Source organism: Zootoca vivipara, chromosome 12, assembly GCF_965207765.1.
Source record: "Zootoca vivipara chromosome 12, rZooViv2.hap1.1, whole genome shotgun sequence".
In the NCBI taxonomy this organism is placed as follows: Eukaryota; Metazoa; Chordata; class Lepidosauria; order Squamata; family Lacertidae; genus Zootoca; species Zootoca vivipara.
In genome coordinates, this window is record NC_142595.1 from 16,067,062 (window position 1) to 16,083,679 (window position 16,618).

The 16,618-nt window shown below is 50.3% G+C and overlaps 1 protein-coding gene across 2 annotated transcripts; it reads left to right on the forward strand.

Moving 5' to 3' along the window:
* The first annotated feature begins 1,108 nt into the window (after positions 1–1,108).
* Positions 1,109–16,224, forward strand: RUVBL2 (RuvB like AAA ATPase 2). 2 transcript variants are annotated; one of them, XM_035134743.3, is made up of 16 exons: positions 1,109–1,172; positions 2,867–2,915; positions 3,825–3,880; positions 5,987–6,128; positions 6,659–6,788; positions 7,243–7,309; positions 7,443–7,549; positions 9,287–9,380; positions 9,923–10,046; positions 10,796–10,890; positions 11,014–11,132; positions 12,262–12,381; positions 12,540–12,669; positions 13,648–13,762; positions 15,467–15,507; positions 16,108–16,224. In XM_035134743.3, the coding sequence occupies exons 1-15, from the start codon at positions 1,158–1,160 to the stop codon at positions 15,490–15,492; spliced, it is 1,389 nt and encodes a 462-aa protein (XP_034990634.1). In that variant the 5' UTR covers positions 1,109–1,157; the 3' UTR covers positions 15,493–15,507; positions 16,108–16,224. The 2 variants fall into 2 exon arrangements, with proteins under 2 accessions (XP_034990634.1, XP_034990635.1); XM_035134744.3 differs by lacking the exon at positions 15,467–15,507.
* The last annotated feature ends 394 nt before the right edge of the window (positions 16,225–16,618 follow it).

Sequence of the window (16,618 nt, forward strand, 5' to 3'; positions counted from 1 at the left end):
TTAAACCCCATCCCATGCTAAATCCTCTGTTAATATAGATTGTGTATGGTGTGTATATATATGAGAACACACAAAGGGGGAGGGGGACTGGACAAGATAGCTTACAGTAGAGGTGTTCCCAGGGAGAGAGCAGTTAGCTGCTGCATCAAAGTGATAGCTATTCTAAGAGGACCCATGTTTTTGAGCTGGGAACCAAACTACTTAAAATAAATCCAAGTTTTTGTTTTGTTGTGTTCTATAAAACCAATTTGAGCCCTGAATCAATGGTGTGATGTTCTTACGGGCAACGTGGCTAAAACGTTCTGAGGCCTGGAAGAACGAACTGTGTCCCTGGCGCAGGATATGCATGGCAGGAGTTCTAGGTAGCTTCTGGGTTAGATTCCTGCAATATGTTACATGTTATGTTACATGTGGGGCTACTTCTGAAGTCACTTTGGAAGCTGGAACAGATTGCTTGCTGGGGCAAGATGATTTGAGCATACAAGGCCGATCCTTGCATGCATGATGCTTTTAGGGTGGCCTTTGGATAAGGGATTGGGCAATGTCTCAAGTCTTTAAAGGTTCCTGCACACTTTGTTCGTGGTCTCTCACGAGGTGGGCGGGATCTAGTTGCAACAGAAAAATAAAGATCTGCTTTGCTTTCACTGGATCCTAACGTCTCGTTTACATCAGGGAGGTGGGCAGCAAAAGCCAACCCATAATTTTTCTGACAGGTTGCCTTGGGCAAGATAAAGTGAAGTGACTAACACATTTTAATAATAATAATTAATAATAATAATAGTTGTTGCAGTAGTCTCTAGAGACAGGCGTACGCCAAGCAAAAATAATAATAAACAGTGATCTGTGAACCAGTGTGAGGTGATGGCAAGAACGAACTCTTCCCTAGTCAAAACCTTCCCTCTCCCACGTTTCGGACTACAACTCCCATCAGCCCCAGCGCGGCCGCCGGGAAGGCTGGCGTGAAGGGTCCCATAGGGAGAAATGAGCTGAAGGACCATAGATTTCAGCTAGAGCGGCGTTCCCCCCCCCCGTAAGGACCGCTTCCTGTTTCCGGCTTCCGCTCCCGAGCTCCTGAAGTTGTTTGGGCGGGTGGAGCGGACTGGTGCTTAGAGACGGCGCGAGACTGAAGCAGCAGCAGCGGGAACAGCAGCAGCAGCATGGCAACCGCCGCGGTGAGCGACAAGCCTCTCTCCCTTCCACGAAAGAGACCGGATTAATCGGAACTTTTTTTGTGTGCGGAGGAAGGGAAGCCGGGGGCGCCCCCCCTGCCCTCCGTTTGACTCCGTGCGTCGCCCTAGGGCTGCCCGGAGCCTTACCGGCCACATCTCGTGGGAGTGGGGGTGGGGAATCTCGTGTGGAACTCCCGACCGCAACCTGGGACAGCTCAGTTTGTCAGAACAAGAGACTCTGAATTTTAGGGTCGTGAGTTCGAGCCCCACGTGGGGGGGGGGGATGGCCCTGGCTTTGCAGAGGTTTCGGACCAGATAACCGTCGTGTTCCCTCCCAACCCCTACAATGCTGTGATGATTCCCATCAGCCCCGGCCCACGAAGGCCAGCAGTCAGGGATGATTCAAGTTGCAAGAAAGGAGATTCCGACTAAACATGAGGAAAGAACTTTCCGACAGTGGAATGGGCTCTCCTTCCTTGGAGGTTTTTTAGCAGAGGATGGCCACCTGTTATGAATGCTTTAGCTGAGATTCCTGCATTGCGGGGGGGGGGGGAGGTTTGGACTAGATGACCCATGGGGGTTCCTTCCAAATCTACAATTCTATGCTGGGCATTGTCCAGCGAGAACTGGAGAACCACAGGTTTCTCCCCCACCCTCCCCTTTACTAAAGACAGATACATCCATCTCATGCGTTTTCAAATCCTGACTTTTCTCCAAGGAGCTCCAGCTGGGATAAAATTGTAGGGTTGAAAGGCACCCCAAATGGTCACCTAGTCCAACCCCCGGCAATTCAAGAATCTCAACTAAAGCATCCATGTCAGACGGCGGAGGGAGTCTGTTCCACTGTGGGACAGTCCTTGCTGTCAAGAAAGCTCCCTGTGTAGGGCAGCAATAAATGTGCAAAGCTAAGCAGGATCTAGTATGGCTTCAAATTGGATCGGGACCTGCCTGTGGGGATTCCTGCCTTGCAAGTGGTTAGGGATCCCGTCCAACTCTACAGTTCGGTGATTCTCAGAAAATTCCTCCTGGTGTATAGTCAGAATCTCCTTTCTTGTGAGTTGAAGCCATTGATTTGGGTCCTTCCCTCAAGAGCAGGAGGAAACAAGCTTGCTCCAGCTTCTATGTGACAGCCCTTTAGATATTGGAAGATGGTTATAATACTGTATCTCCCTTCAGTCTCCTCTTATCCACGGTTAACTTTCGTCTCCCTGCATCAGTTAATTTGAGGCTGGTTGTCATTAGTGAATTTCAAGGCTGAGCTGGATGGTAATGATCATTGAATGGCTGAGTGAGGGGTTTTCTGTCACGCCAACCACCGCACACCCCTCTTAAGGACACCACACAGGCTCTCATATAAGCTTTGCAGATATAGCCTGCAAACGTTAACGTTTTGTGGTTTTACCTTGTAAACCTTGAGGCCCTGTCAAGGAAAAAGGCAACGTTTTCTCTCCTTCATCTTCGTCATGCCCCATCATCCTGCTTCTTTGCCCTTTCTATATCCATCGCTTGATTGTTTCAGAAACTGGGTATTCAGTAGTTCTGGAAAATCACATCCAAATACATGAAAGGATTTAGAATGCTTGTGTTTAGAATGCTTTGTGGTGATGAGGTATGAAATGTAGTGTAACTCTTCCTCCGAAACGTGTCCACTGATATCTGGATTTTGGCAGGCCTCATTAAATCATTTTCTCTTTCAGGCTACCAAGGTCCCTGAAGTTCGGGATGTCACCCGGATTGAACGGATTGGTGAGTTTCCATTGCTCCTTGGGATTGTCTCCCATTTTTGCCTGGCATTCCAATTTATTATAACTCTCTTCAGGTATTTTGTCTGAACACATGGGGGTTAAAAGTGTGTAAAGAGCTGGGGCATAGCTGCCAAGTTTTCCCTTTTCTCACGAGGAAGCCTATTCAGCATAAGGGAAAATCCCTTAAAAAAGGGGATAACTTGGCAGCTATGCTGGGGGCATGCACATGAAAGGGACTTCGCATGCCTGACCATGCCAAGGAGCCTTTTTGCAATGGGGAACTCTGCGTTATTTGGATTCTAACTTGCACAAGAATCTTCTATGCATGTTCAGTTGAATGTGCATAGGTGCTCCTGGGCTCAGCGGAAGGCACTGCCATGGCAAGGGACATTGGGGCAGGCCTTCCATCACTGTATACTTTTAACCCTTGGATCGCATCTTGTACACCTCCTAACGGCAACTCTGGCAGCCAAGCTGGTGCCAAATGTATTGCTCTGCTTGCTTTTGGACCACATCAGTGAGGCCGAGAAAGGGGTTGTGTCATCTGGGCAGCCCAGGACCTCCATGCACCTTGTGTGCGCCCTGGAGGGGTCACTTTGGTGCTGTTAATGCAGCAAAAACAATGTGGAAGGCAGCAATATAAGTTACCAGTCTCTGCAGCCGCAGCAGGTGCTGTGATTCTCCAGTGGTTTGACTTCACCCCTGGAGGCACACTCCATTGTCTCTTGAGACAGACAGATGACAACAGAAAGAGTTCAAGCAAATGCCTGAATAGGACTTGTCAAGTTCCTCAGTGAAGATTATGCTGTTTTCTCCATGGAAGTAAATGCTTTAAAAAAGCATGTTTGATCAAGTGGCAGTACAAGGACAAATTGGCCATCTAATAATAGTCTGTTTGTCCCTCACACAGGTGCCCACTCCCACATTAGAGGACTTGGCTTAGATGATACGTTGGAACCCAGACAGGTACCTGGAAAAAAAGCTTTCAGAGAGTTGCTAGATTGGTGTGTGTGTGTGTGTGTGTGTGTGTGTGTGTGTGTGTGTGTGTGTGTAATTGGTAAAATCTAATCAAATGAGAGAAAGTGGAATACTAGGAGCTTTCAGAATATATAATAACAGATGAGTGGTACAGAGGTTGTTGCTATGCATTGTGGATGTAGAGGCACGTGTTTCTGGGGCCACATATGCAATATGATCATGTTTTTTTTGTATGCACATAAGTTTGAAAATGCTAAAGCTTCCTGGGTGTTTAACGCTGACGCTCTCTCTGTGCTCTGCCTCTGGTTATCTTTGTCCAGCCAATTGCAGTGGAAAGTAAGGGATTTGACAACATCATAAAAAATATAGATTAGCCCCTTTCCCACCATTTTCCATGCAAGAGGGGGAAGTGAGTGGGTTGCTGGAGGGTAATGAAATGGTGAATGCAAGTGACTAGAATGAAACCTATAGGTGTCGCCATTGGGATCATAAGCTTTTATCTAGGTTTTGATGTTTCTGGGTGCATTAATGGACTTAAAGGGGGCAGGGTGAGATAAAAAGGAGTAAATAAGGGGCAGTGCAGAGTGGAAATGAGGAGGAAGGTAGGGTGCTGTATACCGTGTTTCCCCTTTTTTAATACGTAGTCAAAAAGTAAGGCATGGCAGGGTTTTTAATCGTTTGAGAAATGTAAGACATACCCCGAAAATAAGCCATACTTCCGCGACGTGCGGAGCAAGACCACTGAGCACCCCAGCCAGCCAGCGGGACCCAGCACGGTGGCCACAACAGGAGGAGGAAGCCTGCCGGGTTGGGTCGGTGCCCGGAAGCAGCAGCGGCTGCTGCAGCGCCGATAAAGCGTGCAGCAGTGCCGCACGGAACACTGAGGGCACAAGCCAGCAGGACCCAGCTCCTGCAATGCTGGCCGTGGCAGGAGGAGGAAGCCTGCCAGGTCGGGTTAGCGGTCAGAAGCGGCGGCTGCAGCGCTGACAAAGCGCGAAGCAGCGCCGCACTCTCTGTGTGCGTGTCCATCCCTTTCTCTGTGTGCGCGCGCGTCTCTCTCTCCCCCTCCCTCCCTGTGCGTCTTTCTCTCTCCCCCTCTTTCTTTGTGCGCGCGCGCGCGTCTGCGTCTCTCTCTCTCCCTCCCTCCCTCCCCGTGCGTCTTTCTCTCTCTCTCTCTCCCCTGTATGTTTGTGATCGCGTCTCTCCCCCCCCCCCCCCCCCGGACAGAGAAAAGGTGCCGCGCAGGTTTCTCTTCGGCTTGTCATTCAGCTGCCCCGGCCTCCTCGCTGAGAGCTGATGCCGCTCCTCTCCCCCTCCTTCCCTTTCCCCCTTCCCTTCCCTTCTTTCCGTCGGTCTGTCAGTTGGGGTTGCGCGCGCCAGAGGCGCAGGCCCAAGCCTCGTCCCCCTCGCGCTTCCCTCACGAGCGTCTCGGAGCGGGACGGGTCCTGGCCTCCCTCCTCATTCCCCGGCCAGCATGAGAGAGCCTGGGGATCAGCCTCTATACCTCCGTGCGCGCACACACCCGGCCGCCGCCGCCTTCAAAGCCATGGGAGTTGAGCAGCCTCCCAGTGCTCCCACCCAACCGCAAGTGCTTCGACTGCGACCAGCGCAGTCCCACCTACACCGACATGACGCTGGGCAGCTTCATGTATACCTCCTGCTCCAGCATCCTATGAGGTTTAAATCCACCTCACAGAGTGAGGTGTCTGTCTCCTAGGCAGGTGGCCATCCAGCCTCTGTTTAGAAGCCTCCAAGGAAGGAGAGCCCTTGATTCAGGATGGGGAGGAGGGGAAACGGAGAGAATAGAAGAGGCAGAAAATGCACGCGGAAGAGAGCGCCAAGCGTCCTGAGCCAGTGGGACCCAGTTGTACCGGCACTTAAAAAAAAAAAGACACCCCCTGAAAATAAGCCACCGTGTGTTTTTTTGAGGAAAAAAAGTTGTAAGACGGTGTCTTAAAAAAGGGGAAACACGGTATGTGTTTGAGAGGAATACGGATCTGTGATTGTGGAAACGAGGGAATAAATAAAGTGTGGGACCTTTTGTTTTTCCTCTTCCTTCACTGTTTTCTCTCCCTCTCCCCACCACCTGGCTAGGTGTCCCAGGGCATGGTAGGCCAACTAGCTGCCCGTCGAGCTGCTGGTGTGATCTTGGAGATGATCAAGGAGGGGAAAATTGCTGGTCGGGCCGTCCTGATCGCTGGCCAACCAGGCACGGGAAAGACCGCCATTGCTATGGGTAAGGTCCAGACACAAAAACTACTTCTGCTGACACTTGAAGTAGGGATAGTGCCAGAGGTAGCATTATTATCAATTTACAATGGAGTGGAAGGTTCACAGGCTATGAAGGACTTGCTCACAAATTTATTGACAGCTGCACAAATTATTATACAGTGGTACCTCTAGTTACGGACTCGATTCGTTCCAGGGTGCCGTTTGCACCCCGAAAAGTCCGCAAATAGAGCGCCGCTTCTGTTCACGTGTGCGGCGCAATAGAACGCTGCTGCACATGTGTGAGACGCTCAGAGTGTTTCTGTGCATGCACATGTTCGTATCCTGAAAAAACGCAACCAGAGACTGACGTAACAAGAGGTACAACTGTAACTAGGCAGTAGAAGGGGCAAGCAGAATGAAAAAGAAAGAAAGAAGTAGGGATAGTTCTACAAACACACCCCTGCCCTTTGAGGCTCCTCCTCTTTGAATCTAAGTGCTCCTGTGATCAATGGGCTAAGTCATGTGTTGTAACCAAGCTGCCATTTCTTCTCACAGGAATGGCGCAGGCCCTGGGCCTTGACACCCCTTTCACAGCCATTGCTGGCAGCGAGATCTTCTCCTTGGAGATGAGCAAGACCGAGGCGCTGACTCAAGCCTTCCGGCGCTCCATTGGCGTCCGTATCAAGTGAGGAGCAGCCGGGAGGTCTTTTTTTTCTCTGGGGGTGGCTTGGGAGTTTAAAACAGGACGTTGAGGTTGGGCACTGGAGGATTCAAACAGAAGTGAGGGGAGTCAACAAGGAGGATTCTAGGAAACTTTGAAAAAACTTGTTGAGCATGAGAGCTGGGCAGCAACATGTTTGGTGGTTGATTTTGGCTTTTGTAGCATTTTGCACGGTGCATTTAATGCCATCTTAGCTGCTAATGGGATAAAATAGGTCTTTAAAAAATAAACCAGGAGCCAGTGTCTTAAATTCTCTTAGAGAGTGGGACACACAGCGAAGCAAGGCCTGCTGGATTCCTCAACTGTCTCTGAAATTATATTTCTAGCTCTTCTGAGAAGGGCATTTGATGAAAGTGAGGTTCTCTGCAGTCTACCCTCTTTGCCTGCTGAGATCAGTTTTATCCCCTTATTCTTGCAGGGAGGAAACAGAAATCATTGAAGGCGAAGTGGTTGAGATCCAAATAGATCGCCCGGCGACTGGCACTGTGAGTTGAGGCCGGAGTATAAATGCAGGGGAGATGGCAGGCTGAGCTGTTACCCAGTAATGGCAGCCCTGCACACAGCAACCCATTTATCAAGGTAACAAGCACTGGAGGGATGTTGACTGTCTCGTTGCAGGGTGCTAAGGTGGGGAAGCTGACACTGAAGACAACCGAGATGGAGACCATCTACGACTTGGGCACCAAAATGATTGAGTCCCTGACCAAGGAGAAAGTGCAGGCCGGGTGAGCCAGGGCTGGGTGTGGAGGTGGGGGACAAGTGGGCACAGGTGTCAAGGGAGAGCCAGTGGGGAAGGGGGCAGAGAGTTAGGGTTCCTGAAATATCTGGTATCTGTGAAGGAAGTCAGGATTGCTGGTTTCTGTGGACAACTGGGAGGCGCACTCGAGTGACGAATCGAAGCAGGAGAGGATGGGGTGGGAAACGTCTAACACCGAAGGAGTGGTACAAAATGAACCAGTTCCTGTATTTAATACAGTACCTGGAAATGAGAGGACATTGCTTGGGAAGGCCTGAAGTTCAGCAGTCTTTATACTTTGCCCCCAAAGGCCCACATAAAATAATAATAATAATAATAATAATAATAATAATAATAATAATAATAATAATAATAATAATAATACTAGTAAGGTAAAAAGGTAAAGGACCCCTGGACGGTTAAGTCCAGTCAAAAGCTACTATGGGGTTGCGGTGCTCATCTCGCTTCCAGGCCGAGGGAGCCGGTGTTTGTCCGCAGACAGCTTTACGGGTCATGGCCAGCATGACTAAACTGCTTCTGGGGCAACGGAAACCAGAGCGCACGGAAATGCCGTTTACCTTCCCGCTCCAGTGGTACCTATTTATCTACTTGCACAGGCGTGCTTTTGAACTGCTAGGTAGGCAGAGCTGGGACAGAGCAATGGGAGCTCAACCTGTCGCAGGGATTTGAACCGCAGACCTTCCGATCGGCAAGCCCAAGTGGCTCAGTGGTTTAGACCACAGGGCCACCCACGTCTAATAATAATATAATTATAAGAAGAAGAAGAAGAGTTTGGATTTGATATCCCGCTTTATCACTACCCGAAGGAGTCTCAAAGCGGCTAACAATCTCCTTTCCCCTCCTCCCCCACAACAAATACCCTGTGAGGTGGATGGGGCTGAGAGACTTCAGAGAAGTGTGACTAGCCCAAGGTCACCCAGCAGCTGCATGTGGAGGAGTGGAGACACGAACCCGGTTCCCCAGATTGCGAGTCTACCGCTCTTAACCACTACACCACGCTGGCTTATAATAATAATATCCTGCCCATCTGACTTGGTTGCCCCAGCCACTCTCGGTGGCTTCCAACATATATAAAAATATCATAAAACATTACACATTAAAAGGCTTCCGTATACAGGGCTGCCTTTATATGAATTTAGCAAGAAGGATATTGTCTGATGACGTTCTGCAGCTCAGGCTCGAACAGAGTGGCTAGCTCAGCTTCCTCTGGCTCCAGCCCTTTTGAATTTCACCTAACCATCATGAAACTGAAGATCCTGCTTATCACTGCATTTTCTCCCCAGACCATAGAGGACCTTGGCAGAGCTACCCTTGCTGGTGGAGTTTATTGAAGCCTGATTAGTGCAGGTTAGGCTTCTTGCCACCTGTAACCATGAATGGAAAGAAACACAGCCTGCCCTACTAAGCACTCTTTAACTCAGGCATCCCCAAACTGCGGCCCTCCAGATGTTTTGGCCTACAACTCCCATGATCCCTAGCTAACAGGACCAGTGGTCAGGGATGATTGGAATTGTAGTCCAAAACATCTGGAGGGCCGAAGTTTGGGGATGCCTGCTTTAACTCGTACATCAGTTTTGAGGAGAGAAGATAAATTAACTTGCCCGCCTGAAGCGATGGCGGGTGGGTCCTTTGCGAGGTGTCTTCCGCCCAGAGCCAAAAGGCAGGGCCCAGTCCTCATATTTCCTCCTCCTTTTTGTGTCTGCAGGGATGTCATTACCATTGACAAAGCCACGGGGAAGATCACCAAACTAGGACGCTCCTTTACCCGGGCAAGGGACTACGATGCTATGGGTTCGCAGGTATTTGCAGTGGGGGGTGAGAAGTGCAAATTGATGGGAGGTGATGGAGATCCCAAGGCTCCGTTGATGGTGGCTGTCTCTGAGGGGTGACCTTTCCATGCCATAGTTAGATGCCATAGCTCAGTGGAGCACCGGCTTCGCAAACAGAAAGCGCCCAGCTCATCCCCCAATATCTCCAGGTCAAAGAATCTCGGGGAGATGGGCTTGAAACCCTAGGGCAGGGATGAGGAATTTGTGGTCCTCCCGATGTTCTTAGACTACAACTCCCATCATCGTTTACCATCAGCCATGCTGGCTAGGGCCAATGCAAGTTGTAGTCCAGCAACATCCCGAGGTCCGCAGGTTCCCTATCCCTGCCTTACGAGAGTTGCTGGCTGTTAAAGCAGATAGATGGACCCACAGTTTAATTTCACGCAAGTTAGCTTCATATGTGCCCGTCTTGCAAGAGTTTTCTGCCCCTGGACTCGAACACGAATGGGCTTGGGTGCTGGGCATGAGAAGCATTCAGGTCTTCCAACTGCCTATATTATTCCCTGTCCCAGACCAAGTTTGTCCAGTGCCCTGACGGGGAGCTGCAGAAGCGCAAGGAAGTGGTGCACACAGTTTCGCTGCACGAAATTGACGTCATCAACAGCCGCACACAGGGCTTCCTTGCACTCTTCTCAGGTATGACGATATGGATGAACTGGAGGGAGTGGGGTGGAAGTAGTTCATTGGAAACCTGGACATGGAGCATGGGTAGGCAAACTAAGGCTCGGGGGCCGGATCCGGCCCAGTCACCTTCTAAATCCGGCCCGCAGACAGTCCGGGAATCGTTGTGTTTTTACATGAGTAGAATGTGTCCTTTTATTTAAAATGCATCTCTGGGTTATTTGTGGGGCATAGGAATTCGTTCATTTTTTTCCTTTCAAAATATAGTCTGGCCCCCCAAAAGGTTTGAGGGACAGTGGACCGGCCCCCTGCTGAAAACGTTTGCTGACCCCCGGGAGGGTTTTTGCAGAAAATTAGGCTGCTGCATCATTGTATCTGGACTGGGAGCGGCTGCCGAGACCACATAACTTTGGCTCCCAGTATGTTTCCAAGCACAATTCAAAGTGCTGGTGCTGACCTTTAAAGCCCTAAACGGCCTCTGCCCAGTATACCTGAAGGAGAATCTCCACCCCCATCGTTCAGCCCAGACACTGAGGTCCAGCTCCGAGGGCCTTCTGGCGGTTCCCTCGCTGCGAGAAGTGAGGTTATAGGGAACCAAGCAGAGGGCCTTCTCGGTAGTTGTGGAACGTCCTCCCATCAGATGACAAGGAAATAAACAGCTACAGCCCCTGACTTTTAGAAGACATCTGAAGGTAGCCCTGTTTTTGAAGCAGCAGCTCTTCATGTCTCTTCCTTCCCCTCCCTCATCTTGTGTATGCTCCCAGGTGACACAGGGGAAATAAAATCTGAGGTGCGAGAGCAGATCAACGCCAAGGTTGCCGAGTGGCGAGAGGAGGGCAAGGCCGAGGTGATCCCAGGGGTGAGTCCTGTTTTAGAGAGCGTGTTGCGCCCTCTACTGCTCTCTTCCATGCTTTCTTCTGGTTTGAGTGTTTTGTGGGTGGGCAATGCCATTCTCCTCCTTTCCCCCCCATTTCCCTTCCAGGTATTGTTCATCGATGAGGTCCACATGCTGGACATTGAGTGCTTCTCCTTCCTGAACCGGGCCCTGGAGAGTGACATGGCGCCTGTCCTCATCATGGCTACCAATCGAGGCATCACCAGGTTGGCAGAGTTCACCGTGGGGTGGGGCATATCACCGGGCATGGTGGCGTTTTGACGGCTGACTAATCACTGATCAGAATCCTGTTTCTCAGTGATCCAGTGTCTCTTGAGCAGGCAATGGTGTAATTCTTCCATGCCGCCTGTAGCTAACTCTGCACCTGCCATGAGGCAGAGCACACAAACCTCCTTTTTTTGCTTCTGAAAGTCCTGGCCAGGTCCTTATTCACTGGCAGAGGCGCCTAAGCTGGGCTAGATAGAGATGGGCTTTTTCTCTGCAGTCAAGAAGGCAGTCAGGGTGGTGGTAGACAAGGGCACAGTTGGAGGATGCCTTGTGGTTGGGATGGGGAGACGGTGAGCAACATCTGCAGAGGCACCGGCATCCCACTTCTGGTGCATTCAGGGGAGGTGATGGAGGTGCCAGCCATCGCTGATGAAGTCACAACTAGATTGATGGAAAGCTGTTGGTATTAAGTAAGTGGTTTTTGGAGGCATGGGTCTATGTCACTGGACCAAATGCAGCAGTGATATGGAGGACCTGTCTCTGCATACAGGGAGAGGCTGAGAGGAATATGCCTGCTGCCTAGAGGAGATTCCTTGCCCACCAGGTGTCAGGGAATGGTCCGAATCAGAGGATTGGGGAATGCATTCTCAGGCAGATAAGCTCCTCTTTGAAGAGGAGGAGGCGGCAGAAGATTCGCCCCCCCCCCCCGTTTCCAGCAATTTCAGGAGCAGAGAGAGACACAGACACTGAGCAGCTTCAACAGGAGTTGCCTAGTTACGAGATAATGGAGAGAGAAACAGAAGGGAGGGAACAGCCAGCAGAGACGTCATTAGAGAGTGTGGGGGACCCTCCCTCCCTCCCCAAGAACTAGGAAGTCCGTCCGTATTAGGGAACAAAGAATGCAGAGGAGGAGGAACTTCCTGTTGGCACCCAGGATGTTGCTGGAGACGGGAGGATTTAGAGTAGCCAACTGCTCTCCTTGTGGAGAGATGTAGATTTTTGCTTGCAACCAGATGACTGAATAAAAAAGAGTATAAAATATAAACTGCTCGTTAATTCTTGTCTGTGAAGTTACCGAAGGGAGTCCTTCAGCCGCCTCTCATTTTGGGTTTGTCCCCTCCGACGCAGGATCCGTGGCACCAACTACCAGAGCCCCCACGGCATCCCCATTGACCTCCTGGATCGTATGCTCATCATCTCGACCTCCCCCTACAGCGACAAGGAGACCAAGCAGATCCTTAAAATCCGGTGAGCAAGAGGGAGCTTGAGGGCGCAGCAGTTCCTGCCTCGGAGGGATGCTTCCGCCCTGCCTGTCTTACCACATCACCGTTTTGCTGCTGCTGTTCTGGTGTCTCGCCCTGTGCTGTGGACGCTTTCCCTATTCTGAGCTGGAATATCTCTTGCAGGTGTGAGGAGGAGGATGTCGAGATGAACGAAGACGCCTACACCGTGCTGACGCGCATCGGCTTGGAGACCTCCCTGCGCTATGCCATCCAGCTCATCACAGCCGCCAGCTTGGTGTGTCGCAAGAGGAAGGTGAGCTTTGGCACTCCAGTGACTTCCAACGGGGCAATTCCAGTGCTGCCGTTCTTCAACAGGCCAATAAATCCTTACTTTTTCTCCCTCTCTTCTCAGTCTGACTTGCAAGAACACCCTGCTTGTCCCCTAGTGTGTGTGTGTGTGTGTGTGTGTATCATGAGCTTTGTTTTCCAATAATAATAATAATAATAATAATAATAATAATAATAATAATAATAAATTTTTTACTTCTACCCTGTCCATCTGGCCCGGGCCTCCTCAGCTTCGTTTTCCAATAATAATAATAATAATAATAATAATTGTCAGATAGTTGTTTATTTCCTTGACATCAGCTGGGAGGGCGTTCCACAGGGCGGGGGCCACTACCGAGAAGGCCCTCTTCCTGGTTCCCTGTATCTTAACTTCTCGCAGGGAGGGGACCGCCTGAAGGCACTCGGCGCTGGACCTCAGTGTCAGGGCTGAACAATGGGGGTGGAGATGCTCCTTCATGTGGGCCAAATGAATGTCTTTATTTGTTCTAAAAAATATCCCACCCTTCTAGTGCCTGTGTGCTATGCTTACAACCATTTAAAATCCCCACTGTCTTAAAAAGCGATCAGAAGCAGAGGGGCACAGATTACCAGCTGCATCTGCTCCTGGATTGGAGTTGGGAGCAAGAACATTTCGGTGCCGTTAGGGCAGCATTTTCCAATGTGGCTCCGTCCTGATGTCTTGGACTGCCAACTCCCATGATGGGAGGTGTGTTGGGAGCTTAGAGAGTCAGTGGGATCTCTTTATCAAGACCCCTAAGCTCTTGGAGAGGAGTTGAGGGGGAGGCATAAAACTAGAAGTGTTTGGAAGCCCAGAGTAGTCCTCAGTTCTCATTTCCAGGACTGGTTGGAGGGAGTTGTCTGGAGTGGTGAAACTTTGCTGGAGTTTGTGCTGCGCTCTTTCTCCTGCTGGGAGCCCTGACCTCTCTTCCCTCCCCATTCACAGGGCACGGAGGTTCAGGTGGACGACATCAAGCGCGTGTACTCGCTGTTCCTGGACGAGTCACGCTCTACTCAGTACATGAAAGAGTACCAGGATGCCTTCATGTTCAATGAACTCAGTGAGTAACAAGTTGAGGTGAAGGGATGCATGGGTTGAAAACCTCCTCCAGCCGGGGGCTAGGCCTGGCCACCCTCGCTAGAGCTTTTGAAGTGTATGTAGGACTTTTGCAGCAGAAAAACGCAGGAGGCACTTGGAAAAAATGGAGAGCTCTGCTTTGGTCAAGGCCAGTAAAGGACAAGAACAGAGCAGTTGAATTCCTTTAGATCAGTTTGGGGAACTTCAAGTCCAGGGCCAAATAAAGAAGCCCTCTCTATCTGACCACCAAGGCGGGAGTCAGGAGCAGGTCAGCAATAACTCACAAGGTGTCAGTGAAGTTAACAGCAACTCTTCCCAGTAGGCCTTTCCCCAATGAGGCAGCTGTAGAGACTCGAAGGTCCCTGCCTTCCCACAGCTCCCTAAGTCTCTTCCTCCCCCCGGGTCCTTCCCAAGCAACCTGAGACTTCTCCGCCTTCTCTGTCTCTGCTCCATCCTCTTCATCCCTCTTCGGGTTCTAGGAGAGCAGGTGGAGGGGAGCTTGTCGCAGTTTCTTCACCAGCCTGCCATATATCTGCTTCTTGGCCCCCACTCCTCTCCTGCCTCCACTTCTGCTTCTGGACTTCTAGAGACTGTCCCTACTCACTAAGCCGTGTTACCTCTTCAGCTTCCAATACCTCCTCATCCCAGTCTTCTCCAACCACTCATCGTTGTCTCTCAGCCTTCTTCCCTTAGGGGTTCCCCATCTGGTGCCTTCCACCACTCCTCTGCACCCAGTCTATGACACTGACCCTCAGGAGTCTCCCAGGGCTAGGGCTTTCACAAGCCCTGCTTGTGATCACCTTCATCCAGTGATTTTTGTTTCCCTTGAATACTGCAACTGTGATATTGCCTCTTGCCTGACCAACTTCCCCTCTGGCTTTGACCACCAAGTGGCATGTGGCCCCCATAAGGCTGTGCTTCTCAGGCAGAAAAGCATTCCCGCCCCCCTCCGTTAGATCCTTGTTTTGAGGCGATCCTCAAATGTGCATTCAGGTTTGTTAAGACATAACTTCAAAATGCCTAGTGCAGCGCTTCTGTCAAAAATGACAGGCGTGGGTTGAGTTCTCTTCTCCCTCCACCCGCTTCCCAAAATGTTTGGGCAGGCATTTTAGTGTTGCTGCCTCTCGGTCAGCCAATAACACAGTGCAGGGTCGAGAAAACTTCCCAGGCAAGTCTGACTTGAAAGAACAGGCGAGGAAGGATACTTGACCTGGGAATGCTGTTCTTGGCAATGGGTAGCACTGAGCATACGATTCTGCCTTCAATTTATGCTGAGAAACCTTCAAAGGATGTCGAGCCCTAGTTGCGGTGTATGAAGTCATTCACAGGACGGGTTCAGTACTGTATCAGCAAATCCACTGAGAAGTCGGTTGCACAACCGTAATGATCGTGATGCTTCTCATAATTGAAAGGGGGCAAGAATAAGCCTGGTTTTTGCTTTTCGTTCCGCGGTTAATTGGTGCAGTGTTCATTGACAACGTATGCTAATGGCTTGGGACCCAGAAAGTTGGTTCTTCTGGGGATGGGTGGCGATGACACTGGGCGACTTTCGTAGGATCAGAATTACGAAGAACCTGTGGGGCAGGTAGAGAATAATAATCCTCAACTGTTTGATTGTTGTGCACAACATAGGGAAGGCCTTCCTGCTCTTAATCCCCTCCTATTCCTCCCAATCCTCTGTTCTCAGTACCTGCAAGAGACGCATGCAAGTAGGAAAATAATGAAAGTGTGAGTAAAGCAGTGTTTGCTTTTAGTTTGAAAGCACGGAGGTCACAATGCAACAGTTGCTTCCCCCGGTAGCCTAGCGAGTGACCCGGCTTGGGCTGCGGGTGGCAGAGAGGTAGCAGGAACTTCCAAAAATTGTGGGGGTGCATCCCCCCCCCGGCATTTCAGTAGACTTCCCGCCTGCTCTGGCAGCTTTGCAGTTGTTTTCTGCTCCCTTTCCTCGCCCAGAGGCCCCCCATTTGTGCCCTACAGCTTTCTAGGTCAGAGTGGAGTGCCAAGCATTCAATCAGCCACTGGGGAGGGGTTTACCACCCCACTCACGTGTTGACCACCTTGTGATCAATGCTTTTAGCTGCCTTTGCCAGGAAGGCAGTTCAGCCTACAGCACGGGCTTGCAGAGAGATTGTTTCACATCCTCTGATACATCTTGTGCGGGGTCTCTGTCAGTTTGAAAGGTTACAACTGGGGCCTCTTAAAATTCACGAGTGGTGGGGATGATGTTCTCTGTTTAACTGAGGAAGACCTCCGAGATCCTCTTTTTTGGGGGAAGCGGGGAGTGTGTTCTTCCATCTTGAACTCTTGCACCTGCTTTTTCTTTTCCAGAGGGAGAGACCATGGACACGTCTTGATATGGGCGTCTTCGTGATGCCTGCCTCAGGTTGTGTGTGTGAATGGATGTTCTTGTATTATTATTTTGTAAAATAAACCTTTTGGAGAATTCCTGCTGTGATTACAGTGGTAGGGCAAGCAGCAGCAGAATGAGGGGGCGGCCTGGTGTTTCAGCAAACTTTTTAGCCTTCTTTGCCTTGTGCAGTAAATGGAAAGGGCCTCTTTGGAGCTGCGTACTCTGTGGCTCATACAAAAAAAAAAGTGATGCTTTCAAGTACATTTCAGTTCTCAATGTCACGTTTAATTTTGTCACCCTTCCTTATCTGGTGTGCAATGTTGGCTCTGCTGAGGGGCAGGGAATAGGTATAACCAGACTAGAACTTCTAATTTGACACCAGTCTTTTATCCTTCTCCAACTGTTCCCTGTAGTTCTAGGCATGCTAGCCCAAGAGCAGAATTGTTTCCAAAAACAAGTTTTAATGTAAATTCCCCATTCTGGCTTTAT